The sequence below is a fragment of the Musa acuminata genome, chromosome BXJ2-11 (genome assembly GCF_036884655.1).
Source record: "Musa acuminata AAA Group cultivar baxijiao chromosome BXJ2-11, Cavendish_Baxijiao_AAA, whole genome shotgun sequence".
Lineage (NCBI taxonomy): Eukaryota > Viridiplantae > Streptophyta > Magnoliopsida > Zingiberales > Musaceae > Musa > Musa acuminata.
In genome coordinates, this window is record NC_088348.1 from 3,329,923 (window position 1) to 3,356,627 (window position 26,705).

The 26,705-nt window shown below is 39.7% G+C and overlaps 4 protein-coding genes across 4 annotated transcripts; all 4 read left to right on the top strand.

The window, feature by feature from the left end:
* Positions 1-4,162: 4,162 nt before the first annotated feature.
* LOC135626296 (ankyrin repeat-containing protein BDA1-like) lies at positions 4,163-4,768 on the top strand. The gene has a single exon (XM_065131503.1). The coding sequence runs from the start codon at positions 4,163-4,165 to the stop codon at positions 4,766-4,768; it is 606 nt and encodes a 201-aa protein (XP_064987575.1).
* Positions 4,769-6,057: 1,289 nt separating this feature from the next.
* LOC108951755 (uncharacterized) lies at positions 6,058-7,050 on the top strand. Its single transcript, XM_065133164.1, has one exon. The coding sequence runs from the start codon at positions 6,073-6,075 to the stop codon at positions 7,033-7,035; it is 963 nt and encodes a 320-aa protein (XP_064989236.1). The 5' UTR covers positions 6,058-6,072; the 3' UTR covers positions 7,036-7,050.
* A 3,708-nt stretch (positions 7,051-10,758) lies between these two features.
* Positions 10,759-12,963, top strand: LOC135627462 (ankyrin repeat-containing protein BDA1-like). Its single transcript, XM_065133569.1, has 2 exons — positions 10,759-11,726; positions 11,926-12,963. The coding sequence occupies exons 1-2, from the start codon at positions 11,145-11,147 to the stop codon at positions 12,838-12,840; spliced, it is 1,497 nt and encodes a 498-aa protein (XP_064989641.1). The 5' UTR covers positions 10,759-11,144; the 3' UTR covers positions 12,841-12,963.
* Positions 12,964-16,475: 3,512 nt separating this feature from the next.
* LOC103970371 (uncharacterized) lies at positions 16,476-21,695 on the top strand. The gene is made up of 6 exons (XM_009384126.3): positions 16,476-17,269; positions 17,378-17,705; positions 17,804-18,019; positions 18,126-18,263; positions 18,346-18,667; positions 20,058-21,695. The coding sequence occupies exons 3-6, from the start codon at positions 17,828-17,830 to the stop codon at positions 21,560-21,562; spliced, it is 2,157 nt and encodes a 718-aa protein (XP_009382401.2). The 5' UTR covers positions 16,476-17,269; positions 17,378-17,705; positions 17,804-17,827; the 3' UTR covers positions 21,563-21,695.
* Positions 21,696-26,705: the final 5,010 nt, after the last annotated feature.

Below are 26,705 nucleotides of genomic sequence, written 5' to 3' on the forward strand. Positions count from 1 at the left end.
AGAAATCCTTATCATTATTGTTGACCAGCAAACTTGGAAATCAAATTTCTTCTCAATTAACATTATCATTAAATGAGGATTACAAAAATTACAAGTCAACGTCAATCCTGACAAACTTTTTTTGTTTTGCAAGAAGGAAAAAAATTATTTATTAGATAGCATAGGGTACAAAAGTCACCTTAAAGATTTGAGATAATAATCAGGAAAAGAAAAGTTCTGAGAGCCACTCTCCTCACCTAAAAATAGTAATTAAATGCACTCTAACGTAGTAGTTTGCTAGTCAGTTGGCTCCTCTATTATATTCATGATATACATGTGTGATCAAGAAAGAGTGAAAAACATCTTAAGAATAGCAAAATCTCATTAGTTCTATCCAAGTCGAGATGTACCACTTAGGATGTCGACGAGGCACTTAGAATCAATTTCGACATGAATACAATTAATATCATCCGATAAGACTTTAGAGAGGCTATGATAAATAATCGTTGTTTCTAATAAGAGAATGCTCCATCTCCTCCAATATCTACAACTAGCAAAAGAGACACCACTAGTATTGATTGAAAGAGTTATCACAGTTTAATTTTAGCCATTTAGATTGAGGCCTAGTCTAAAAAATCTCTAAGCGAGATCTTTTCATAGAGACTTCAAGAGAATTAGCCTCCTCATAATAAAAAACAAAAGAAATCATTCTAAGTTAGATTATTGAAAGGAGTTTTGAGTTACTTAAAGATCCAAATCATTCATGGCCCTCCAAATCTCACTAGAATCAAGGCTCTTAGAGTTGGAGGCTTTAAAGTCAAGATTTGAATCTTCATAGAGCTAGGAAAAGTTTGGTTTTGATATCTTTCCAAAGAAAAACAATTATAGAAGAAGAGACAGAGAAAAGTCTCATCCGTAATAAGACAAAGATAGTACAAATTAGAGTTAGAGATATCAAGTGCGACAAGTCTGTCCGAGGTTGAAAGGCGACGGTGCAATAATTTTTTTTAAAAAAATTTGATTCAGTAAATAAGTGGGAGATGCCATAAACGAGACCATCAATCCCAACCGGATGGAAAACGACAATTAGATTTAGTGGATGGAAAACCTGTGCTATCAGGACCCAACTTGTTGGTGATAGGTTTAGTGATTGCAAATTGTCCTTCGAGTAGTAGGAGAGGTGTGCTTAGGGAAGAAAATTTTAGATTTGTAGACATTAACTTTTGTGTTAGTAAGCAATTTGTAGTAAATCGTAGATTAGGCAGAAGCAACAAGTAGTGAGCAATCAACCACTTAGCGGAATTATCACAAGAAACTGCATCTGAGTAGGAAGTAGGCTCACCAATTTCACTTGTCTCTTCTGCGACAGACAAAGCATATGCAACCAAATTTACATATTTTTGTGGTGGTCGAATATCTCTCCGTGGTCTATCCTTGGCTATGGAATATTGCTCTTCCTCTGGATCACCTGTGTCAGTAGACTCGGGACCACCTACTGGCATTCTTTGAGTAGAAGAGTTCGACTTAAAGGAATCTGAACTACTAATCTCAAGCTCCACCTGCTTCTACGCACTATCATTTGTACAACTAGTAGAATCCTCTTTAGAAGATAACATAGACAATTCATCAAAAGTAACATCTCAACTGATTACAAATTTTGGGGATTTGGGATCAGAACACCATAATCTGTATCCTTTCACCCCAGAAGCATACCCAAGGAAAATACATTTTTTAGCTCGAGGCTCTAATTTTCCTTCATTTACATGCATGTATGCTGGACACCCAAAAATTTTAAAATCAGAGTAATCAGCAGGAGTACCTGACCAAACTTCCTCCGGAGTTTTAAAGTCAAGTGCTGTAGAAGGAGCGCGGTTGACAACGTAACATGCCATATTAATCGCCTCTGCCTAAAAGTCTTTTGTCAACCCTGCATTTGAGATCATACACCTTGCTCTCTCCAAGAGTGTTCTGTTCATACGTTCGGCTACACCATTTTGTTGAGGCGTCATCCTAACAGTGCGATGCCGAACGATTCCTTCATTTTTGCTGAATTCTTCAAAGTCACCTTCACAAAATTCCATGCCATTATCTGTTCGAAGCCGCTTAATCTATTTACCTGTTTGATTCTCAATTAAAGCCTTCCATTGTTTAAAGGTTAGAAAAACATCACTTTTATGCTTCAAAAAATAAACCCAAACTTTCCTGGAATAATCGTCAATGAAAGTCAACATATACCTAGCACCACCCTTAGATTGAACATGAGCTGGACCCCAAAGGTCTGAATGAATATAGTCAAGAGTGCCTTTCGTTTTGTGAACTGCCGGAGAAGTGAAGCTGACTCTTTTCTGCTTTCCAAAAGTGCAGTGTTCACAAAAATCAAGTGGCCCAGTACTCTGTCCGCAAAGTAGACCTCTTTTGCTCAATATGCTCAAACCTTTTTCGCTCATATGACCCAAACGCATATGCCATAATTTGGTGATGTCAGGATCAGACAATGATGATGACGAAACTGCAACCGAACCTGTGATAGTAGTTCCCTGCAGAATATACAAGCTACCAGACCTACAAGCTTTCATAACAACAAGAGCATTTCTAGAAACTTTCATAACTCCACATTCAGCTGTGTATTTACACCCAAGGGCCTCTAGGGCGCCTAAAGAGATGAGATTCTTTTTTAAATCAGGAATATGTCTAACATTAGTGAGCGTCCTCACAATACCATCATGCATTTTAATTCGGATTGTGCCTCTACCAACAACATCACATGCGGCATTATTGTTCATCAAAATAATTCCACCATTACAAGATTCATATGTGGAAAACAAATCCCTATTGGGACACATGTGATAAGAACAACCCGAATCTAAAATCCATTCATTTTTAGACATCGTCCTGTCATCAATAGCAGAAAAAATATTTCCAACATTCTCATCAGTTGCTACACTAACTTCAGCAGACTCAATAGTTTTCTCAACAAGTTTTCCCTTTTGCTTTAATTTATTTTTTAATTTAAAACAATCATATTTAATGTGCCTCATTTTATGACAATATCTGCATTTCAAATTTCTATGTCTGGATTTAGATCTAGATTTAGATCTACTAGTGTCAAATTCTCTTTTATCCATTCTCCCCCTAACAACCAGACCCTCAACCTAATTCTCTCTACTTACCCCAGTGATATTCCTGTCTATCTGCTCCTTAGATTTCAGTGCAGATTTAATTTCTTGATACAAAACTATTTCTTTTCCATAAATCAAAGTATCACGAAAATGCTTAAAAGATTGGGGAAGAGAACACAAGAGTAACAAAGCCTTATCCTCATCATCAATTTTTGCATCTATATTCTCCAAATCCATAACCAAAGAATCAAACTTATCAAGATGTGAGAGTATAGATGTACCTTCAGTCATCCGAAGCATATATAGACTCTGCTTCAAATAGAGACGATTATCCACTGTCTTCTTTATGTACAAGGCTTTAAGCTTGTCCCACATGCTCTTAGCCGTAGTCTCCGTAGCTACCTCCCATAAAACCTCGTCAGAGAGATTTAGAATGATGCTAGATCGGGCCTTCTTATCTATACCCGCAAGATCTTCCTTTGACGTACCATCTGGAATGTTCTCAGCACCCTGAAATACCAAATCAACTCCGTCTTGAACCAGAATGGCCTCCATCTTGAGTTGCCACATGCCGAAGTTGACATTTCTGTCGAATTTCTCGATAACAATCTTTGTTATTGTCATCGTTGCGACAATAAAACAGAAAGAATAAAAGCGAGACAAGAACACCAGATATACGTGGTTCGGTCAATTGACCTACATCCACGGACGAAAGAGGAGCAAATTACTACTATAAAAGAGGGACACTTACAAATGCCTTAGAAAGATATTCCTAGGCCATAAAACATCTTCAGCCTACTAAACAAGAAAAACCCAAACTGTAAGCACGTTTTCTTGTCTGATTTTTCCGATGTGGGATTATGAGACTTGCCAAACTAACAGAGACTAATGGGAAGGAAGCAACTTACGTTTTGGGGCCGGTGTCTTGATGGAGACAGGACCAAGAAGACCGAGCGGGAGGAATCGTTAGAGATTTTTAGCCTATATATAGGCGTCCTAACTTCGAGTTGTTTGTGACCAAATCGAGAGAGAGAGTTTGTGTGTGTGTGTGTGCGTAACTAAGCATGGATCCGAGACTAGAGGAAGCAGCTTATGCGGGAGACCTCACTTTGTTGCGGCGTTTGCTACAAGAAGACCGGCTCCTGCTCCACAGGCAAGCCATCGCCGCGGCTCACCTGTCGGACAGCCCCCTCCACATCGCTGCATCGCTCGGCCACTCCGACCTGGTCCGGGAGATCCTCACCGTAAACCCGGAGCTCGCGCATGGCCGCAACCGCGAAGGCCTTTCCGCCTTGCACCTGGCCGCTGCCCAAGGCCACTTATCCGTGGTGAACGAGCTGCTGCAGTACGCAGCCGCTGCCAATCTCTGCTTGGCGACCGACAACGATGGCTTCATGCCGGCCCACACTGCAGCCTTACGAGGCAGGCTTGATGTATTGACTGTGTTACTGGATGCGTGCCCGGAGTCCGCGCGAGCTGTGACATCGCAAGGTGACTCCATCTTTCATCTTACTGTGAAATCAAACAGCTTCGAGACCGTGCAGTTCTTGCTGAACAGAACGGATGAGAACGATGAGCTACTCAACTCTGGAGATGCGAAAGGCAACACCGTCCTGCACCTTGCTGTGGCCAGAAAACAGCTCCAGGTAGGTATTCCTGATCCCGATTAGAGGAAATAGATTTAAATGTCTTCTTCTTCTTCTTCACAAGGTTTTTATGCGTCCCGTACATCTTGAGACACAGCCTTGTCATAGCAAAAAGATACAAGTATTTTGCATTTCATTCACGAAAAGCAAATGGAAATAGTAAGGAGCTACATGTTCAAATTAAATTCAGACACAAATAAAACATCATCATAGTACAACATAAATCTCATAATATTTAGATTTAATAATTTTAGAAATTTAAATCTCCTAAAAAATAACTTAGATAAACAGAATTCTGGTTTTTCTCCATTACCCCCTTTATTTGAAATAAGTTCTCGATGAAAATATCATATTAAATAATTATTTATGAATATGACATAATATTAATAATTATGTCTAATAGTGCTTATTCTTTTAACATGTTCAATAAATATCTTGGGTGATAATCCTTTCGTTAATGGATCTGTAATCATAAGGACAATGCTAATATATTCAATTAATATTATTTATTTCTAAACTTTCTTTTTTCACCGCTAAATATTCCATTTTCATATATTTATCACCTTTATAGCACTCACTTTTAAAGAAGAATACTATTACAAAATTATCATAATAAAGTTTTAAATTTTTTTAAAGAGTAAATCATGAAAACGAGATTTGAGCTTTTGAATTGTAGCCTTAAAACATGTCACAAACTAAACTTCTATGGTGAATGTAGCAATGATGGACTGCTTTTATTTTGCCCTCATCCACAAAATTGCTCCTCAACTAAAAGGAACAAATAGTCAAGTGTTATTTTTTTTATATCATCACATCTAGCAAAATCTAAACATCCAATTACTTTGAGATTATTTGATCTCCTATAAGCGAGTATATAAGTATTTTAGAATTTTCTTTATAGCTTTTCAATAGTCAAATCTAGAATTAGTTTGATATCTGCCCAATATTCCAATAGCAAAACTGATGTTTGACCTAATACAAATTTGGGCATGCATTTAACTTTCCACGATAGATACATAAGGAATTCTTCTCATTTGTTCCAATTAATTCTTTGAACATTGCATAAAGTAAATTTATAGTGACAAAAGAATTCTAGTTTCCCTTGTTTTGACATATGCTACGGATGAAAAGAGAGGATCATGTTCCAAAATTTATAGTGACAAAAGATGTCTTTCATCAAAATATTAATTTGAAATTAATATATATTCATTAGGAAGACACATCTATCCGAGAATTACATCTTTTATCGTTAATAGATACGATCTTTAATATCATAAGAATCAAAAAGTCATGTGTGCAACGTTAATTCTGACACATAGCTCGAATGAATGCAGACCGTGAAGTTGCTTCTGGGAAGGCGAGGTATCGAAGTTAACGCCACAAACATGAGAGGCGACACCGTCCTTGATATGCTACTGGATTCACCCTTCCAACATGGAGATCTATTGTTGGGAGAACTGATTCGGGCAGCAGGTGGAAGAACCGCCGCAGAAGAAGGGAAGACTCAGCCGAAATCGTCACCGAGTGATGCCAGAGCCTCTGCCACTGTCGCGTCACACAGAAGCCGACCGAATCGTTGGAACCCCTTCCGACGCCAGGCTCGACCTTCTAAGGATGACCGCAGCCCCCGAAAAGTATTGTCTGAACTTAAAGAAAGGTACAACAACAAACCAGCAACACTAATGTTGGTGGCGACGTTGATCGCCACCGTCACATTCCAAGCTGGGCTAAACCCCCCTGGTGGGTTTAAGCAGAAAGATGATGGTGGGCCGACTCCCCCCAATATGAAGGGGAGTTCAAGTGAAGGGGAGGCAGTTCTAAAACATGGTCTCAAGTTATTCCTGCTGTTCGACATGTTCGGGTTGTTTGCATCCTTGAGCATCATCCTCTTGTTAATATGTTGTGTGCCCAGAAAGACGAAAATGGTGATGGGAATCCTAAAGTGGATTCTATGGCTGGCGGTGTTCTCGACGGCATTAGCATTCTCGACCGCCATTATGCGAATATTTTTCTATCCGCCCTACACTACCATCCTTCTCCTGAGTTGGTTCGGAATCCTCAGTCTCTTCATGGTTTGGGTGTGCTTTAGAGCGATCAGGTGGTTGTTGCGCAAAGGTGGATGCTGGAAGAAGAAAGATGGAAAAGGAGAAAGCCAGGGAGGCCCCAAAAGGGCCGTTGCCATCTGCACGAAGATTGTGGTGGGCGTGTTGATAATAATTCTTTTAGGAGTTTTTCTTATTGTAAATTTAGTACTGTTTGTTTATATAGCGACAAGGTCAATAAAATTCTGATAGGATAATATGACCTATCATTGTTCGTATATGGTTTAATATTTGTCTTCTTTTAAGTTTATTTTATCTTATTTTCATAATGTAATTTGCTTCTCTGTAAACTTGGTCTTGTATGTCGTGTTCTATATAAAAATTAATGGATGTTCATTTTAGTGTGTTTTCTATTTTTTGACATTGTATGTAGTAATATGTAACATTAGTCTTTATTAACTTTTGTTTTGCTGTCACATATGATTTACGCAAATTTTGCATCTCGATCAATTGGTTAATATGTGGATGGGATCCAAAGCTAATAAAGATCATTTTTAGGACCATCTCTAATTGATGTGTCTAGAAGTTAGGAGATTGAGGCCAAGACCTTACAAAAGATTAAGTCACCAAGTCCCCAATAAAGCTCCTTTAATACTTAGGGTTAATAAAAGTTTGAAAGATTTGATGAAGTACTAAAGTAATCGATTATCTTGAGCCATAAGACCCCTATGTATAGACTAGAGGGTCTTTTCATAATGAATACCTAGAACAGTCATACGTATGATCTATTAATAAGTTGTGTAACATGCATCGAACTCGAGAAGCATGAATTAATAATTCTTTTGATCAATGCTATATAACTGATCTTACAGAATCGTTTCGAATCGATATATCGATTAGATGGTTCGAGCTCACACATAAAAAAACCTTGTCAGTGTCATGCTACCAACCTAATAAGATCAAATCTCTCGAGACATATCAACCAAATAAGAGTGGAGTATTGGCTTGATGGGAATGATGTATCGGTGATTGCCTACATGTCATGTCTCTCGTATCATATATAGTATTGATTGTATGATTAGATTTGATCATTAACTAGATTATCATAATGTTTATTCATTTATTTTTCTCTATTTATATAGGAAGAAATTTAAAAAAGAAAATTTATGTTTATAGATAGATTAATAGCCCTATACTATCAATAAATTAAAAATAATTAGATTATATAATAATAATAATAAATTATGACGAGGATATTTCATCCCGAGCTTGTTGATCTTTCAAAACACACCTTGACTACTTACACATCTAAGAGCTTAGAGAAGGAAAAAAAAAATTCATCTTTCAGAAGACACAAAGTACTAAAAGTTGCACTCGATATTTGCAAGAAATCCTTCTTCCTAAATGATCAAGATTCTTGTTGACTCAGCAAACTTATAATTCAAGTTTCTTCTCAATTAACATATTATCATTAAATGAGGATTACAAAATTTGCAAGTCAACATCAATCCTAACATACATATTTTACGAGAAAAAAAAAAATTTGTATAAATAGGAGAGTGATATGTTAATGTATTCAAGCTAAAGTTACTTCGATAAAGCTTCACTTTAACATAGTTTGCTAGTCAATTGGCAACTCTGTTACATTTATGATATCAAGAAAGAGTTTAAACGTCTTAACAATAAAGGGAGGATGCTTAAAGGAAATTGGGATGTGTCACTTAGGATGTCCACAAAGCACTTCAAATCAGTTTCAATACGAATACGACTGAAACATCGAATAAGATTTTAAAGAGGCTACAATGAATATATGCAACTAGCAAAAAGGACACCACTAGTATTCAAAATGTAAAAAACTAGTACCCTCCTTGCCATATTGATTGAAAGAGTTATCACAGTTCAAGTTTAGCCACCTAGATTGAAAGAGTTATCACGGTTCAAGAGATCGTTTCATAGAAACTTTAGAATGATCCTATAATAATAATAATAATAATAAATTATCCTAAGAAAGATAGTATTAGAAGAAGCTTTGAGTTTTAAGCTTAAAGATCCAATCTGAAGGAGGAAAAGAGGAAAAGAAGTTTGATTTTGATAGCTTTCCAAAGAAAAACAACTATAAGACAGAAAAATATACAGATTGGAGGTAGAGAAACCAAGTGTGACAAGTCTTTCTGTGGGAAAGTGGTGAGTAAGTCTGTGTTGAGATATCACAAATGACACCATCAATCCCCATCGGAGAAGAGTAAGTCTGTGTTGAGAATCAAAAGGTAAATAGATTTAATGGATGAAAAACTTGTGGTATCAGAATATCAAAATAAAAAACCATCTTTATAAGACTAGAAGATCTCAACAAGAGAGGTACTAAACCAAGAGTAGAATAAATTCGAATTCCAACATCCATTAATTAAGAGAAAGGAATCCTTCACATTAGGAACAAATACATCTATTTTTTTTTAAATACTGGTTTGAAAGCAATCATGGAGCATATTGATAGAATAGCCATCTCCCGTAAATTTGCAAAACTCAAATATCAAGAAATCCATAGCAAGCACAAATAGCTTCCAACACCAACCGGAGTTGAAAGGGGAAGAGGCACTCTTACATGTTAGAACGAAGAGTGAAGAGATTTTATTAATATTAAACAGTACAAGGAGACACTTAAGGAGTGTATAGGGATGGAGTTTTAAGTACAAATTAATCAAGGTGACACAACCAGCTTGTGATAGAAGGGAGCCTTGCCATTTACCAAACTTGCTGGTAATCGGTTGAATGATACTATTATTTATACTAGAAATCGAAATGTGACAAGGGACAATCAAGGTACCACCAGAATGCTTAATTCCATTGGAATTCTGCCACTTGTACCATCCAAATAAATATTCACAATAAATGAAAGATTTCGACTGCTAATATATCGATAAACATTTCTTCAGCGGATCATTGAAATGGAGTCGTCCTGTGTAGATTTTTTATTCCCCTCCCATCTTTCTTTCTTTCGCTGAAACTACTTGGAAAGTGATGATGGAGCCATGTCCGCTTGTCCCAAAGCGTGGATGATTTTTTTTTTATTTCTTTTGAAAAGTAAAGAATATTATATTAGATCAGCTAAAGCTGCAAAATCCGAAGAGGTCAAAGTCGTCCAACGAAGACGAGAACAAAAAAAAGGTGATTATTCATCCAAAAAAAATTAGCATGGTCATAAGCGACAAGATTGAGAAAGCGATCAAAATATTTAAACCGGACAACTCGAAGGAAACCGACGACCGGGATAATGGTATGGAGACCCACGAGCCTCGCTGTTAGGTTTGAAGAAGTTGATAAGCCGGACAGGACACCAAGGTGATGTCAGGTTAAAGCGTTCAACATGCAGTCCCGTGAGCACCGCATCCAATCCGATGAAATGATGACTTCGGCAAAAACAGCCATCCAATTTTTCTCCGAACAATTGCGCACGCTGTTGCTATCCCACTCGCCGTTCGGCTTTCGTCTCCCTCGCTGCGTTTCCAACGCATCGATTCCTTGGGATAAGATATTTAAACGGGACTGCAGTAGCCACTTTGAGCTGGATGACCAAGTCGTGTCTTCGGCGTCTGGTGAGGACAGGCTGTACAAGAAGGAGGAACTGTTCCAATCACAAGCCTCCATATATAGGTGTTGTAGCGTCGATTTATCTGCAAGCTTGTTTTCATTCATCCATCCTTCCCTCCCTCCTGATGTATCATCAGCCAGATGGAAATATAGGGTGTTGATGAGGTCTGTTTCGCTGAAACTAATTAAAAATTTAAGTGAAGATAGGTTTTAGGAAGATATTATTGTAATTAGAAGACTTTTTTATTGATCAATAATTATAATTAAAAACTATAATATATCTTACTTAATGCGATAGAATTATATAATTTATTAGGGGACACTATCATCAGATGGATCGGTCGTATCAGATAGGAGAAGCGGAGGTCGATCGGGCAGAGTCAGTGGGCAACCGAGGTGGGTGTCGAGGAAGCACGTGGTTAGAAGCCCAATCTCCATCCTCTTGAAGTAATTCATCAACATTCTCAAACACAAATACCGCACGTCGACTGTCCCAGTCTCGCTTCGTTCTCTAGGTAGTTTCGGCGAACGAGAAAGCAAGCTGAGCAAAAGTATTCTGCGAAGTCCAGACCAATGAGATGCAAGATGAGAAGAAGCAGCTTACGTTTTGGAGACGACTTGGTCAACAAGGCCGGCGTCTTGATGGAGACAGGACCAAGATGACCGAGCGGGAGGAATCGTTAGAGATTTTTAGCCTATATATAGTCGTCCTAACTTCGAGTTGTTTGTGACCAAATCGAGAGAGAGAGAGACAGAGAGAGTAACTAAGCATGGATCCGAGACTAGAGGAAGCAGCTTACGCGGGAGACCTCACTTTGTTGCGGCGTTTGCTACAAGAAGACCGGCTCCTGCTCCACAGGCAAGCCATCGCCGCGGCTCACCTGTCGGACAGCCCCCTCCACATCGCTGCATCGCTCGGCCACTCCGACCTGGTCCGGGAGATCCTCACCGTAAACCCGGAGCTCGCGCATGGCCACAACCGCGAAGGCCTTTCCGCATTGCACCTGGCCGCTGCCCAAGGCCACTTATCCGTGGTGAACGAGCTGCTGCAGTACGCAGCCGCTGCCAATCTCTGCTTGGCGACCGACAACGATGGCTTCATGCCCGCCCACACTGCAGCCTTACAAGGCAGGCTTGATGTATTGACAGTGTTACTGGATGCGAGCCCGGAGTCCGCGCGAGCTGTGACATCGCAAGGTGACTCCATCCTTCATCTTACTGTGAAATCAAACAGCTTCGAGACCGTGCAGTTCTTGCTGAACAGAGCTGGTGAAAACGATGAGCTGCTCAACTCCGGAGATGCGAAAGGCAACACCGTCCTGCACCTTGCTGTGGCCAGAAAACAGCTCCAGGTAGGTATTCCCGATCCCAATTAGAGGAAATGAATTTGTCTTCTTCTTTTCACCAGGTCTTTTTGCATCTCTGCACCTCCTGATACGAGAGCTTTCCCACAACAAACGATAAATACTCTTTGCATTTCATTCATAAAAAATCAAATGGAAATACCGAGGAACTTCCTGTTCATAGCTCTGGTAATACGATTGAATGCAGACCGTGAAGTTGCTTCTGGGAAGACGAGGTATCGAAGTTAACGCCACAAACATGAGAGGCAACACCGTCCTTGATATGCTATTGGATTCACCCTGCCAACATGGAGATCTATTGTTGGGAGAACTGATTCGGGCAGCAGGTGGAAGAACCACCGCAGAAGAAGGGAAGACTCAGCCGAAATCGTCACCGAGCGATGCCAGAGCCTCGGCCACTGTCACGTCACACAAAAGCCGACCAAATCGTTGGCACCCCTTCCGACGCCAGGCTCGACCTTCTAAGGATGACCGCAGCCCCCGAAAAGAATGGTCTGAACCTAAAGAAAGGTACAACAACAAACCAGCAACACTAATGGTGGTGGCGACGTTGATCGCCACCATCACATTCGAAGCTGGGTTGAACCCCCCTGATGGGTTTAAGCAGAAAGATGATGAGAGTTCAAGTGAAAGGGAGGCAGTCAAGTTATTCCTACTGTTCGACATGTTCGGGTTGTTTGCATCCTTGAGCATCATTCTTTTGTTGATTTGTTGTGTGCCAAGACAGCAGAAAATTGTGACGGGAATCCTAAAGTGGATTCTATGGCTGGCGGTGTTCTCGACGGCAGTAGCATTCTCGATCGCCATTGTGCGAATGTTTTCCTATCAGCTCTCCACTGTCATCCTTCTCATGAGTTGGTTCGGAATTCTCAGTCTCTTCATGGTTTGGGTGTGCTTTAGAGCGATCAGGTGCTTGTTGCGCAAAGGTGGATGCTGGAAGAAGAAAGATGGAGAAGGAGAAAGCCACGGAGGCCCCACAAGGGCCGTTGCCATCCGCACGAAGATTGTGGTGGGCCTGTTGATAATAATTCTTTCAGGAGTATTTTCTTTTGTAAATTATTTAGTGTTTATTTATATAGTAAATAGGTCAATAATAGAATAATATGACCTATCATTATTCTTATATGGTTTATCCTTTATCATCTTTTAAAGTTACTTTATCTTATTTTCAGAATGTAATTTGCTTTAATCATTATTAACTTTGGTTTTGTTGTTACAGATGATTTATGAGAGTTTTGTGGAACATTATATCTCTTACATATTAATGATGTATTTATTTAAATAGTACAATGATGCACTAATATATTTATAAAATCTTAAATATCTGAATCATTATCCAGACTTGAATCAATTAGAACCGACATAATATTAAATGGTGCATAAAAGATAACAATAATCTAATGTATAGAATCATCAATTATTAACAACTGTGTGCCTATACTTATGTTGCACATATTTTTATGTATCGAATCAAACACTCCACCTTATCCACTTTGATATAATCAATAATCAATCTCATCATTTTGATATTAAATTGAGGGTTCATGGGTATTAATTAAGATTGAGAAATAAAAGAAAAAATCAAAACTTTATAAACTCCCAGTGTCACCATCTATCAGAATAAATCGGGTCAACACTCATCATGAAGATTCCACATGAGTCCAAAAGACATGTGTACCCACTTCATCGGCAATATGGTAATGGCGCGATACGTGATGCTATCCATGTATCATCACGTACGTACGATCCGATGACGTGGTGAGAGAACGAGTGCAGCAACATCATACCTAACTCACCCCCTTTTCCTGGACGTCGTCATGACGTGGTCGTACCGCAACACAAGTGTAAGTTTGGAATTGGAATCGTGATGCATGGTTGAGTCGCAAATAGGACCGCATCGTTATCGACAGTACTCATTTCGTAGCCATCAATCATCACAGTTTTAGGTTTAGAATGTAGGAATATTTACATAATATATATATAATATGGAACACATAATTTAAGATGGTTTATTTATATGCATCATGACATTTTATATTATTATAGTGGTTATTATATTATTATATAAATGACAATTCTCGTCTATAAATCATCGTTTGGAAGAAGAAAATTCATCGAAGAAAAAAACTGGATATGAAATTTTCATTACGTTATCTGATTTCACGGTCATAATTATCTCATTAAGCTGTGTCTTAAATGAAAATAATTAGGAAATCAAGATCAGTAAACAATCGTAAGTGCTTACTAATCAATCCTGCTGATGAATGAGTCGTACCTGTAGCAACAGTGGTCCTTCGTTCAACTCCTATCCATTCATCATATACATGCATACATAAGCAGCTGTTCTGACGTCTCATTCCTTTCATCATCCGCCAGCTTCTACTCGTCCTTTTTGTCTTTGTGCCTTTTCTTCAGGGTAGAAGCAGACTAGCATTTTAACTTTCAATCTCAATTCCAATCATAAAAAAATTGTACTTTGATAATGTGAATTGCTCAAAATATTTTTGTATAGGGTAGAGATTTTATCAAGGTTTCTTCATAATACTTTTGACTCATGCCGTAAATATTTTTCATCGATATTGGGTGATGATATGATCATTCAAAAGTTGATGATTCCAATATTAACTAGTTTAATCGGTAAAAAGTTTACCGTAAAATAATATATACAAAATTTATCTTTATTATGTATCATTTTAAAAAAAAACTCAACAATAGTGTTAGTGAACCCTTATGTTGTTGCCGAGATGACAACACGACTCAGTCTAATCTCGAATGCGCAGATATGTCGAAGCGGTTGGAGCGGGTGGTCGATTGATTGAAACATTCGTCGAGTCGGGTTGAGATTGAGAGTCATATTTGAACACGATCCTCCTTATCAACGAACGATCCGCTTTGTTGTCCTCGAGTTCCTACACACAAATCAAAGTCGAGAGTGGGTTTTCCCAACTTGACTCCACTGAAGATTAAGTAAGTATTGAGTGGAGTTTTGGGAATTATTTCTTCCCCTGACATCGATCAGGAGGTTAGCTTTTATTCTTACAAGCGAGGGTCATACGTGATCTGATTATGGCAATCGACTTCTCGGACGATCGGCTTATACTTTCGTGCGAGTATTGACTGACCCGCACGGTTCTACGTCGCGCGGTGCCATTTCAAACTTTCCGGAGTGACTGTACTATACGATGTTGTCTCGTACAGTTTCGGATGGTGCGAGAAGGGGCGACCGCTCACCCGACTCCGAGGTGCCACGTTGACGTGATGTGGTACAGTTTCGGATGGTGCGAGAAGGGGCGACCGCTCACCCAACTCCGAGGTACCACGTTGACGTGATGTGATCATCTCAGTCTATAGGCTCCATATTTGCACTAATGTGTTTGCTGATTGTGATCGGGGCGATACAGAATATGTTCATTCACACAATATCATATCAACCATATATTTATATAAATAACGTGACACCTCATATATATATATATATATATATATATATATATATAACGTGACACCCCATATATTTATATAAATAACGTGACACCTCATACACGTGGAACCCACTCCACTGGTCAAGTCCATGAAACGTGACATATATGTCTCAGCCCATCTGACAAAGCCCAGTAAGATAAAAGGTCGTGGTGCCTTAAAAGAACGAATGGAGGAATCCGCTACAGTGGCTCTCAAAACACAGCGCCTAAAATAAACCCACCTTTCTGTACCTGAATCGATCGCTTGCGAGCCATACGCATCAACAGCATGCTTTACGTCTCCGTTGTTTGGCCCGAGAATAAGCTGGTGACAAGAAAGCAAGCAGGTTTGTCCGCCCCATGAATGCAGAGTCGTCCGTCCTCTGTGTTGCTTGCCCCCACCATAAGTTATCCCCCAAAGATTTCTTTTTCTTGCTTTCATTTCCTTCTCTCTTCTTTGTTACCGACGGAGAAGTTGAACCCACAGGTGAGCTTTGCTGCATTAGAGAAGTTGAACGAGACGGTGCACGGAGCAGCCCCCACGGCGCTTGTATCGCTGGCACAGGCGAAAGCGAGTGGCTCGCGTTTTGAGACGTATCGAGGAGGCATTTATTGGATACTATCCAAAATGAACAGCGCTTTGGACACTGACAAAAGATAATCCACACCCACATATAAGAATTTATTTATTGATTGATTGATTTATTTACATTTAATCTTTGAATTTTGCTGCTAATCGACTTTGGCTATTAAACCACCTGCTGATCTGATTTATTAGTTGAATTATTTTTAGCCACATCGATCAAAATTCACTTTTGTTATAGTTACTCTTTCATTTATTCTTTGAGGATATCTTAATTTGTTGTTCCATCTCTTTCGAATTGTCCCTTCTATCATCTTTATTTTTTCGCTTTTCTCTCTTATCATTATTTCCTTTTAGTTTCTTATCTTATTATCGTGGTTGCATTTTGAGTTTGGATTTTTCATCCTTTAGACATCGAATTTCTTGAATTCGTAGAGGCATTTCACAAATATATTTTTGTTATGATTTTTAATAAATCTTATTCTTTTAAATATTTTATATTCGTAGAAGCCACAAATTTCTTGAGCATTCAGTGATTTTGTTGTATTAATCTCTCTGTCGGCAAATAAGATTTAACAAACAAGTCCAGATGATTAGATAATGCTCTGCAAAGAATCCGCGACAAGTTGGTGGGTGGTGAGCTATCAGTTCGTCGACAATTTGATTCATTTATTTGTTCATATTATACCCCATCTTAATCTGAATCCAATGCCCAAGGAAGAGGCCAAACCACATATCCATGGAAGTCCAGACAAAGGGCTTCCGAGGTTCCACAGATTAGCACACATGTAAATCTTGGGCGTTGGATTCACTTGTTCTTGCATGCATTCATGTTCTTATCCCCTTTTGAATGAGAGGTCGACAATGATCTGCGTCTTCTCTTTCCGAGCTTTGATGTGAATCTTGTTTCAGATCACCCAAGTCTTCTTCACTGACCGCACCGAAGTTTACTGGGAGCAGTGAGCGAGCTACGTCGAGTGGAATAGATACGGAACTACTCGGTTGTGGTTTTACCATAGTTAAGCTTCATCATTGATCGTCCAAAGACTGCTGCAGAGCAGATTGTTTGCGAGCACGCAGTCAAAGGCGACGGAGGCCATCGGCTCTTTTTTGGCCATATGGGAATGGAGGAGTGGTGGTGACGCCGGGGGCCACTCGTCCTCCGCTGCTTTGTCCTGGCTCGGTCTCGGAAGCCTTGTTGCATGGCTTTTCCCAATCCCTGAAATGCTCCTTCCTGGGCCTCGAGATCAGCGACCGGAGCCAATCCCAGGGAGAAAGGGGTGCGCAGACACCCACAGCGAGGCCAGGATGTGTATCCGGCACGCAAGCGAAGGTGGTCGTCCGGCCATGAACAACAACACTTCCTCACTTTTCTGCGAGTAGGAACGGCTCTCCCTGCGTCGAGTGACTTGGAACGGGAAGATCAACAGCAGCAGCAAAAGCGATCATTGCCGGGCCAACTCGTGGTCGATATGCTACTGTTGTGGGTGTGTGACTCCAACGCTCCCCGCACATCTCGTCGCACATCTGACTCCTTCTCCAGTCCATCCTCGTCTCTTTTCCTTTATGTTCTCATGTGGTGTGGCTTTTGGCAGTGGTCCTGGCGTCAGCAGTAGCCGACGGAGGAGGAGGAGGAGGGGCGGAGAAGGTTAAAGGGAGAGGAAGGGGAACAAAGAAGGCAGGGGGAAGCAGGAAGCGCAGCACAGAGCCAATAATTTCGATCCCCCCTCCCCCAAACCTATCTTTTTCTCTCCGAAAGTTAGATTTCAGTTGCCTCAGATTCCCCTCGCCACCCTCACTTTTTTTGTCCCTTGCTTTCTTTGTTTTCTTTCCTCTCCTCCCCTTTCTTTCCCCCCTCGCTTCATGGGAGTCTCCAACCGGGATCGGGGCCTCTTCTTCTCCTCCTCCTTCCTTCCTTCCATGGTTCGTCGCGCTTTTATGCTGCTTGTCCTTTCTGCTTCCTTCTGGTCTTATCTATCGTTCGGCTCCCGTTGATGTTTTATGCTCGTGTTATTTGACAGGAGATCTTTTAGGCGTGGAGCAAAATGTTTACATCAGTGGCTATGCGTGAGAGCATTGGTGGTGTGGCGACGACGACGGCGACGGAGATGATGATGGTGGCGTCGACAAGAGGAGATTTGGACCTGAACGACGCGCCACCGCCGGCCTACGAGTACCCTGTGATGGAAGGATTGAAGCACGCCATGATTCAGCATGAGATGGTGTTTAAGAACCAGGTTGCTTTTTGGCCTTGTAGATATCAGTGATCGTATGAATCCCTTCCTGTTCTTTCTTCTCTTTGTGATCTAAGCGTGAGGGGAGTCTGGGTTTCGCAATCTGTAGGTGCGGGAGCTCCATCGACTGTACTGGAGGCAGAGGAGTTTGATGAACGAGGTTTACTGGAAACAGTATGTTCCGATGTCACCCCACCAGCAACCGGCAGAGAAGAAAGCCGGTGACATGCGATCTTGCTTGCCTACGGTAAGATGCACCGGCTAGGGATTGTGACAAAACCTTCGGTGAGCTTTTTAGATTTTGATACTGAGTAAATGCCGACACACAGGTGAATTGGATGGGGATGAAGAGAACTTCTTCAGAATTACACACCAACAGTCTCAAGAGCTTTGACCTTCATCTTCCTGCGGATCGAAGTATTCATGATGCTGCCAAAGGGGAATGTGTTCTTGGTGCAAGGCATTCATCTGGTTTCAAAGCAATGGCAGATGATGCTGCAAATCCGAGTCATTCTCGAGTCACTGTTTCATCTGAATTTTGTTCAGTGAGCAGAATCTGGAATGAGTCTGGTCATAGGCTGTCAGAGAAATGTTCCCATACGGAGCATCAAAATGAGAGATGGCAAGAACAGAACATCCACTCAAATGCTGGTGAGCTTTGCTACTGATTGAAAGCTTATATGTTTTGTCGCAGCAGATACATAGTTCTTGTGCTTATGAAATATTTTTTGCTCCACGGATAGCAGAATAGAAAACATCATGGACTGTGCCGCTTTGTTCGGCTAAACTTAAAGATGTCTATATATAACACTCAAAGTTATTGTATTATTCAACCTTTTCACTTATTCTCGAGTAGTCAAACAACAAAACTTATGCGACCATTCGAGAAAGATTTCCTATTTATTTATTCATTCAGTTTTTGTAGATAGATTTTGTCAAGAAAAAAGAATGGCCTATTGCCTCTTTCAAATCATGTTTCACACTGTTCAAAGATTGCTTATTTGACATAGTATCACAACAACTATATTCCTATTATATTGCTGCTATTTTTTTCATGTAACGATATCTAGGACTCTGCCTTTGACATTAATGAGGATGCATGTCTCTAGTTTTCTGTTGTGTGTCATGGTGATATTTTCCCATCGCTTTAATAATCATGTGAAGGCTACATGTTCGCATTTGCTTGTTCGACAGCAATTTCAAAGGGGTTTCACAACGATGGTTTGGTCTTGAACCAAATTACTGAACACATTCCATTAAAGAGAAATGTTCCATCTACATGAACCATTACTAGAGATAGATTTCATCCTTATGTATCATATTGCAATTTTCTTTACCATAGTGTACAATGCCATCATAACTGGTTTGGCCGACCTAATGACCTTCTCTTCCATACTCCATTGATTTACTATGCTTGAAGATACTTCCTAATATATTATCCAAGATCAGGATGCCTATTTAATGACATTAGAGATGCTTTAGACTTTCCTTCTCTTTGTCAAACTAAGCAACATCTCTGGTCAGTGGAAGATTTGTTCCAAATTATGAATGTTCATAGATCTGCAACTGACTAACTGAATATCAAAACAAGCAACTATTACTAATATAGAGTGTTATGTCTCCTACGGCTATTTATCATTTGTTTCCTTGTTTTCACTCGCTAGAACTGTCTCAATATTAATGCTTGATTTGAATGTACTTCATTGTTTATTTGACTTAAAAGTCCAAGCTGGTTATTATAAGTTCAAGTTGGCCATCACTAGTGACACAAAAAGCTCAACTTGACATTCCTGCTGTGTCAAAATAACCTGTTAATTACTAAGGATTTTGGTGACAATCGGTATCTTGAAACTATTATCTGAATTAAGAGTGGTTGTCGCACTAGCATAATGATAGCATTACTACTGTTTGTTTGTTGTGGTCAGCACCGTATAAGCGGCAAATTCTGACCTGTGTTTGCTTTTAAGAGTTGAATGTCTTTTTAGTGCAGCTAATATATGAACTTGATCTCGTACTTTATACTTTCTAAAAAAATATTCAGGATTAAAAGAACATGGAGGCTTTCTTTCTGCTGATTTTCTCACTGAGAAGCAACAACCAAAATACAAACTTTTGCACATTGACCTGAATGTAGCTCAAGATGATGAACCTGTCGATGTTTTTCCAAATACAGTAGAAACATTTCCTTCTCCATCCACAAGTTCATCAGTTGTTTGCCATGGAGATAAATTGAGAATTTCAAGAAGCAATAAGAATGAAAAAGAATCCATTGTCACGGTTCAGCCTGGTCTTGTTTGTCTTGGTTCAGAAAACTCAAGGGAAAAGAGTGATAACTCTTTGCCTCATGAAGCTAGAGATTCTTATCCTCCTTCAGTGCAAGCATCGGTACAAAGTAGTAATGTTACAGACAATAATTGGAACTACAAAGAACACATTGCTGACAATGAAGTTTGCGGATCTGGCATCAGGAGCTCTGAAGAATGTTGCAAAATTTTGGCGGAAAGATTTTCTAGGGACTACAATGGGAAAACTCAGGGCAGGACTAATGGAACAGTTCTTACAGACTTCCATTGTGCTGGAAAGAAAAATATTGACTCATCAGCTGGTCAGATTAGCTTTGTTGCACATAGTGATAACAGAAAGAATGCCTCAATTTCCAGCAATAATATGGAAAACAGCTACTTACATGCATCTCCCAGGAATACCAGTCTGCCACCAAATATATGCGGAGGATTGGAAGATAAGGAGACACATAACGAAGGGAGTGATGAAGATACTGTTTCAAGTCACGCCATAGCTCCAGATGAAAAGCATCGAGATGAACTTAAACAGTGTCCTCGTGGGATTATGCACAATCAATTAACTGGAGACAGTGAATGTACCTCGAAGAAGAAAAGTGTAGCAGATCATGCAGTTATCTCCAATTTAGAGAATTCTGTAACTACTCACTCGGACTCAGTAATGCCTGAAGGGATTTGCAGGAAACAAGTTCCAAATATTGAAGCCTCCAGCCATACCTGCATACAGGACAAACCATGCAATTCTAAGGCATTACCACCTAAAGAAGATCTAGCTCGAATCACAAAACTGGATAATATTATTTTGAAGGCAGCTGAAATGCTTCTATCTATGTCTTCAGAGAACCCACTACATTCCTTAGATCAATTGGCTAACCATGGGCAGGCAGAATCTGAATTCACTGAAGGCAATGATCAGCCTCGGTCTTCTGATTCTTTTGAAATAATGACTCTCAAGCTGCCGGAGGAGGTCACGGATGTTAGCTCAATCTGTGCTACACAAATCGACAACGAAACAAGGAAGGACGTATGTGGTGTTAGGCTACGTAGGGGAACACGATTACGGGATTTCCAAAAGGATATATTGCCAGGTATGGTCTCTCTTTCTAGGCATGAGATCTGTGAAGATCTTTATGCCATTAAGCATGAGTTTAGGAAGAAGAGATCTCGCAAGGTGCTTGAGGATAATTGGTTGCGTCCCGTAAGGAGTAGGCGCTCGAGTCTCTACAATGTCAGCAAGAGGCGCTGAGAGTCGAAACCGTGTCAAACTTACATTTATGGATTTTGCATTCAAGATTTTAGAGACTCAAATTCTGTAACATAGAGCTTTGTATCAGTTGATAGATTATTGCATTTACTTTTAATTCATTCTCTTTGAAGTCCTTTGTCGTACTTTGGGTTGATTTACATAGGATCCATCATTGCATCATGATATCTAGATTGGTCCATATGAGTCAAACTGTGTTCAAGCAAGTCTATCTAATCCATTAGAGGAAGAGGCAACAACAGGGTGGATCTGAGACATGATGCACTGTTTCCATGAGACTGAAGTAGACATTTGCTGCTGTATCAGATCATTGGCCCTTCAGGCAGGCTAAGATGTTGAAGAACAATAATACAGCTTTTCTAAGAGTTACAGAGCCATCACTACTACCAGTTTTATGCAAAGGAAGTGCATGTAATCACCTCAAAGGTTGCCTTGGAAATCTATACCACCTCTTATTCTTGTGTCTATTATGGTTTCCAAGATATTCTTTCATTAGCAACAGCCAAGGTTCCTCAACCAATGCTACATCAGAAGAAGAATCAATTTGCAGTATGTCTCAATCCATGCTGGGCCAATCTCAATCTCTTCCATGTATCGATGCTTTAGTCAGTTTAGTGGGTGCATAAAGAGTGAATCTTTTCTTGCCTTCATTGATTGCTGGCCCTTCTTCTATAGAATTTATTCTTGTATCAAGTTTCAAATCACTTCCTCTGAGATGCCATGGCTTCCACTGTCTGATGTAATGCTCTTTAGGCTTTAGATAACCAAAAGCCCACCAAATTAATAATCAAATGTATCAAAATTGGATGGAAAATATGAATGTCACATAAAAGATGTATAGAATATAAAAGCCTATATCTCAACTATTGGAACAAAATCCAGATAAACTATTGGAAATTTATGCTGCTTTCAAGAATTGCTCTCTCTCTCTCTCTCTCCATATATATATATATATATATATATATATCAGCAACCTTACTAACTTATTATCTAATATTTCAATCTTATTCCAGACTTTAATCAAAGCTTCTTTCTTGGCAGCCAACAGTAACAGAGGCCTTAGTTATCTCGGCCAAGAGAAGAACCATTTGGTTTTCTGCTGAAACGAGAAAAGACGACTGGGTTGGTGATGACTGAGGAAGAATAGCAGCACCTCCACCAAACCACATTCATTACTGCGACCGATATGAAAAGAAGCAACACTCGCACCGAAGCAACATCCCCGCCTGTGCGCACCAGGCTTGCAAGAGACGCGGTGGAGGAGGCGTCAGACAAAGCCGTAGGGGGAAAAGATACTCCGGATCTCGTTCGCTGCCGCTGCGCACGGCATTCATTGGTGGGTGCAACGCCACAGGGGACTCCGAAGCCCAGCCACTGGCTCCACCTCCTTGGGGCCTCCCTGTAGATCTCGGAACTGCTGGCCTCCTGCTGCCCTCCCCTGGCTTCTGCGCAGGTGTGTGCGAGGCCGTACCAGTTGCTATGTGTACCACCTACGTTGGTTGCCACTGTCTCCTACCTGATCTAACGCCGACAGGGTCTCTTCACCGAAAGCAGGCATTAAATTTGGACATGAACACATGAGAGCTTCTGCTGTGGACGTCGACCATCTTGTCGATGATGTGTTGGCGCAGCAGGAAATGCTCGAGCATGCATACATGCATGCATTGCTGTTATAGAAAGGAAGAAAAGGGATGTATGTGAATGTGCATGTCAGGAGCTATTAATTAATGTAAATCTCAGGTAATGTGCTTAGCACACACTTCATATATAGCAGTGAGATTATGAGAACCTTAGCACAAATAACCATTATTAACGTGTGAAGAAGAGCTGCTTAGATGGGCATTGGAAATGGGTTATGTGTTGTCTTTGTGGGGATGGATCTCCAAATCTAACGATAGATATGGCTGTTGGCTCGGACAAATCCTTCACGTTTATCTATGGTTAATTATCATCCAAATCTGATCATTTCTTACCATAATTAACATTATATAGTTTATTTCTGTTACATCATAAGAGCTTTCAGGCAGATTAAGTGTCAAGTAGAGTTTCAAGTAACGATGATCATATGATAGATAATATGCAAGAATATATATAAGATAGCGTCAAATGTTTCATCTTTGGCGAAGAACAGAGAAGAACACATGCATGCTGCCAACAATAATTTATGACTATATATAGACAGAAATTGGAGGGCTACAATCGAGGGTTAGACAAAAGAGAATTCTTGTAGCTTTATACCTAAATATTAATTGATCATGGACTAAATTATCATTATGAATTATTGTATATTTGACTCAAGTCTATGTTGCTTTGTCTCATATAAAAAGTGAAGACTTGATTTAATTTCTACAAAGACATAATGAGTGCATTATTTATATAAAAAAAACTCGAATGAGTGTATTATCATTAACTTAAGCTTAAATATTTAAGTGATTAAAGTCTAATAAATTAATATATTAATTATTTGATCGAATCATATCATGATATATGTATATCCCTCTAAAACCTCCATCTAATAAATTAATTTATTAATTATTCGATCGGATCATATTATGATATATGTATATCCCTCTAAAGCCTCGATGCAATAATATTATTATTTTAATGGATATCTGTATGAAAGTTTTTCTTTGTCTCATTAATCTTACTCATGATTCTCCGAGCTAATCGTAGCCCCTTCCTTGTCATTATCTTGATCATTATCTAGATCAAGATCTTGAGATTATATACATTAGTTATTTTTATTTTCAAGGTATATGCACATAAAAGCATGCAATGTATAATCTTCACCCTATTTTTGGAAAATAAAAACTCTATTTTTTAATTATAGAATTACATGGTACCACAATTTCTTAGACTATTCATTATTTAAAATAGTATATATTTATTTGGGAATATGAATGATCCATCTCAAATTAATTTTTAGGATCAGGTTAAAGTGTTCTCGTTTCACAAGCTAAATAATATTGTTTACCTTGTTGAGTTGACACCATGGAGCACTTGCTTGTCATAATTGGAAATACTCCTTAATTAAATCAAGGGTTTAAGAATCGACAAATATCTTTTCGAATAATTTCCATCAGTATATGATTATATACACAGTATACTTGATCGGACATGAATCAAAGTCTTAACATCCATTAGTTGTGCATGATTGCCTATGCATAGGCAATATGGAAGTACCTATTCTACATTTATGACCCCATGTTCCTCTTTGATATTAATGGTTGCTCATCAACAATTTTCACCAGCAAATCGAGATGATGCCCATTAAAATTAATGATATGAAAATAAAAAAATATCATTCGATATTCGATATGAACGATATATATCAATCGAATAGAGAAATATTATAGATAATACATATCGATCTGTCGATACATTTTATTATACCGTGTATCGATACGTTGGTATGTATCGTATTAATAAATGATTGATATATAGATATAGATCGATATAATGAATCTTATTTTATGTATTTTAATTTGAGTGTAATGTTGAATAACAATCGAAAACATAAATGCACATTAAGGATTTATATTTGCACAAATGATTTATGCAGTTATTATCTCATTTAGTATTGTCTTATCCATTAGTTCTACACAAGATGGAAGAATGGAGCTCGTCGGTACTTGCAAAACTATGATTGTTTAACTTAATGGATCGGATTACACAACATCATCATTATTATTGCTCACTGTAATTCTACTTTCGTCGATAGGAAAAGACAGATCGAAAAGAGGATCGAGATAATAGTTTCATATTAGTACAAGTCAAGGAGTCGAACAATACACATTGGGTTTGACTCATGATGATCTGATGGAAATTAATGTCTACATTGAATTGATATTAGATTTAACTCATCGATTTCTAACATTTAGATACAAAAACTTTAATCTCATACACTTCCATGACGCCTAGCAAAACCTACCACAATCATACACGACATTAATTATATTAGGGCAAACAACTTCACGTTGAGTTTCTTATTGAGCATCGAAGATGCCTGTTGGTGTAGCATTTGCTAGACGACATATTCCAGAGTTTGATGTTGGAAGTGGTTAAGCATTATATTAATTTCCCTTATCTATACGAATAAATATGTACGCAAACTGCGGCGTACGTGCATGGCTTGTCGGGTGGTCGTCCGCTAATCTTATTCTCTCATCTATCACTTTGAACAGATGGGAGGATACCAACTGCTGCATGTAAAATTCATGCGAAGTTTTGGCCATCGGATGGTGAACCAATGCAAAGACGGCAGGCAGGCACGCTTGAGTTCATCATCCGAAGGGGGTAAAACAAGTGTCTGAGGCTGTCGTGAAACATGCGCATCACATCAGACGCTGGAGTCACAGCCTTGTCCTCCTCCGGTGCGCGATTAGGTTGGTGGCATGCCGTTGTCATCACCTTCTCCTGTCACAGGGAAGACGAGGCCTTGTCTTGTCCGCTGGCCTTTTCCTCGGAGTCTATCGAGAGAAGCAGAAACGGATCCAAATCTTTGGCGGTCTGGACGTCCATCGACGGTGGAAGACGAACACCAACTCCGACCACCGAGCGAAGTAGTTCCTTGTTCCTGACATGAGTTGCAGCAACACAGCCAGGAGAGAGAGTGAGAGGTGGCGGAGGAGGAAGGACAGCGATCTTAATCTATCTAAACGTGATTAGTAAGAAAAATGAAACCATCGTTTGGTGGCAATGATGAGCAGGTAACAACAGGACAACCAACTCCAATCAATGATTTGGGGGAAGCTTTGCAGAGTTGAAGGTGTCATTTATCCTGATGTCTTGTCTCTTGTGAGGACAGGTGGTACTGAGAAGGATTCGGTCCAAAGCCAAATCCAGAGAATTCACTGCTGACACATGGCCCTCTTTATAGCGGACCCCGCGGCTTCTCGTTCTGTTCCTGGAACATGTTATGTTGGTGCTGGGCAAGGGGCCCACGCGACAGATAAGGGCAGCGGCCATGGGTGATGCGCTGGGTTCTCGCTGTGGGGCGTCCCCCTAGCCCGGGTGACCCCTGATCGAAGGATTCGCTGCTGTTCCCGCTCGTAGATGACGTCGACAGGATCTTTGCCCTGTACACTGTACATGTGTGTGTTCGTGTGCATCTTAGAGATAGAGA

Coding starts and splice junctions, on each gene's coding strand:
- LOC135626296 (XM_065131503.1), top strand. CDS start 4,163: ATGGATCCGAGACTAGAGGAAGCAGCTTATGCGGGAGACCTCACTTTG.
- LOC108951755 (XM_065133164.1), top strand. CDS start 6,073: ATGCAGACCGTGAAGTTGCTTCTGGGAAGGCGAGGTATCGAAGTTAAC.
- LOC103970371 (XM_009384126.3), top strand. CDS start 17,828: ATGTTTACATCAGTGGCTATGCGTGAGAGCATTGGTGGTGTGGCGACG. Junction 18,020..18,125: donor AGATGGTGTTTAAGAACCAG/GTTGCTTTTTGG, acceptor CGCAATCTGTAG/GTGCGGGAGCTCCATCGACT. Junction 18,668..20,057: donor GAACATCCACTCAAATGCTG/GTGAGCTTTGCT, acceptor AAAAATATTCAG/GATTAAAAGAACATGGAGGC.
- LOC135627462 (XM_065133569.1), top strand. CDS start 11,145: ATGGATCCGAGACTAGAGGAAGCAGCTTACGCGGGAGACCTCACTTTG. Junction 11,727..11,925: donor TGGCCAGAAAACAGCTCCAG/GTAGGTATTCCC, acceptor GATTGAATGCAG/ACCGTGAAGTTGCTTCTGGG.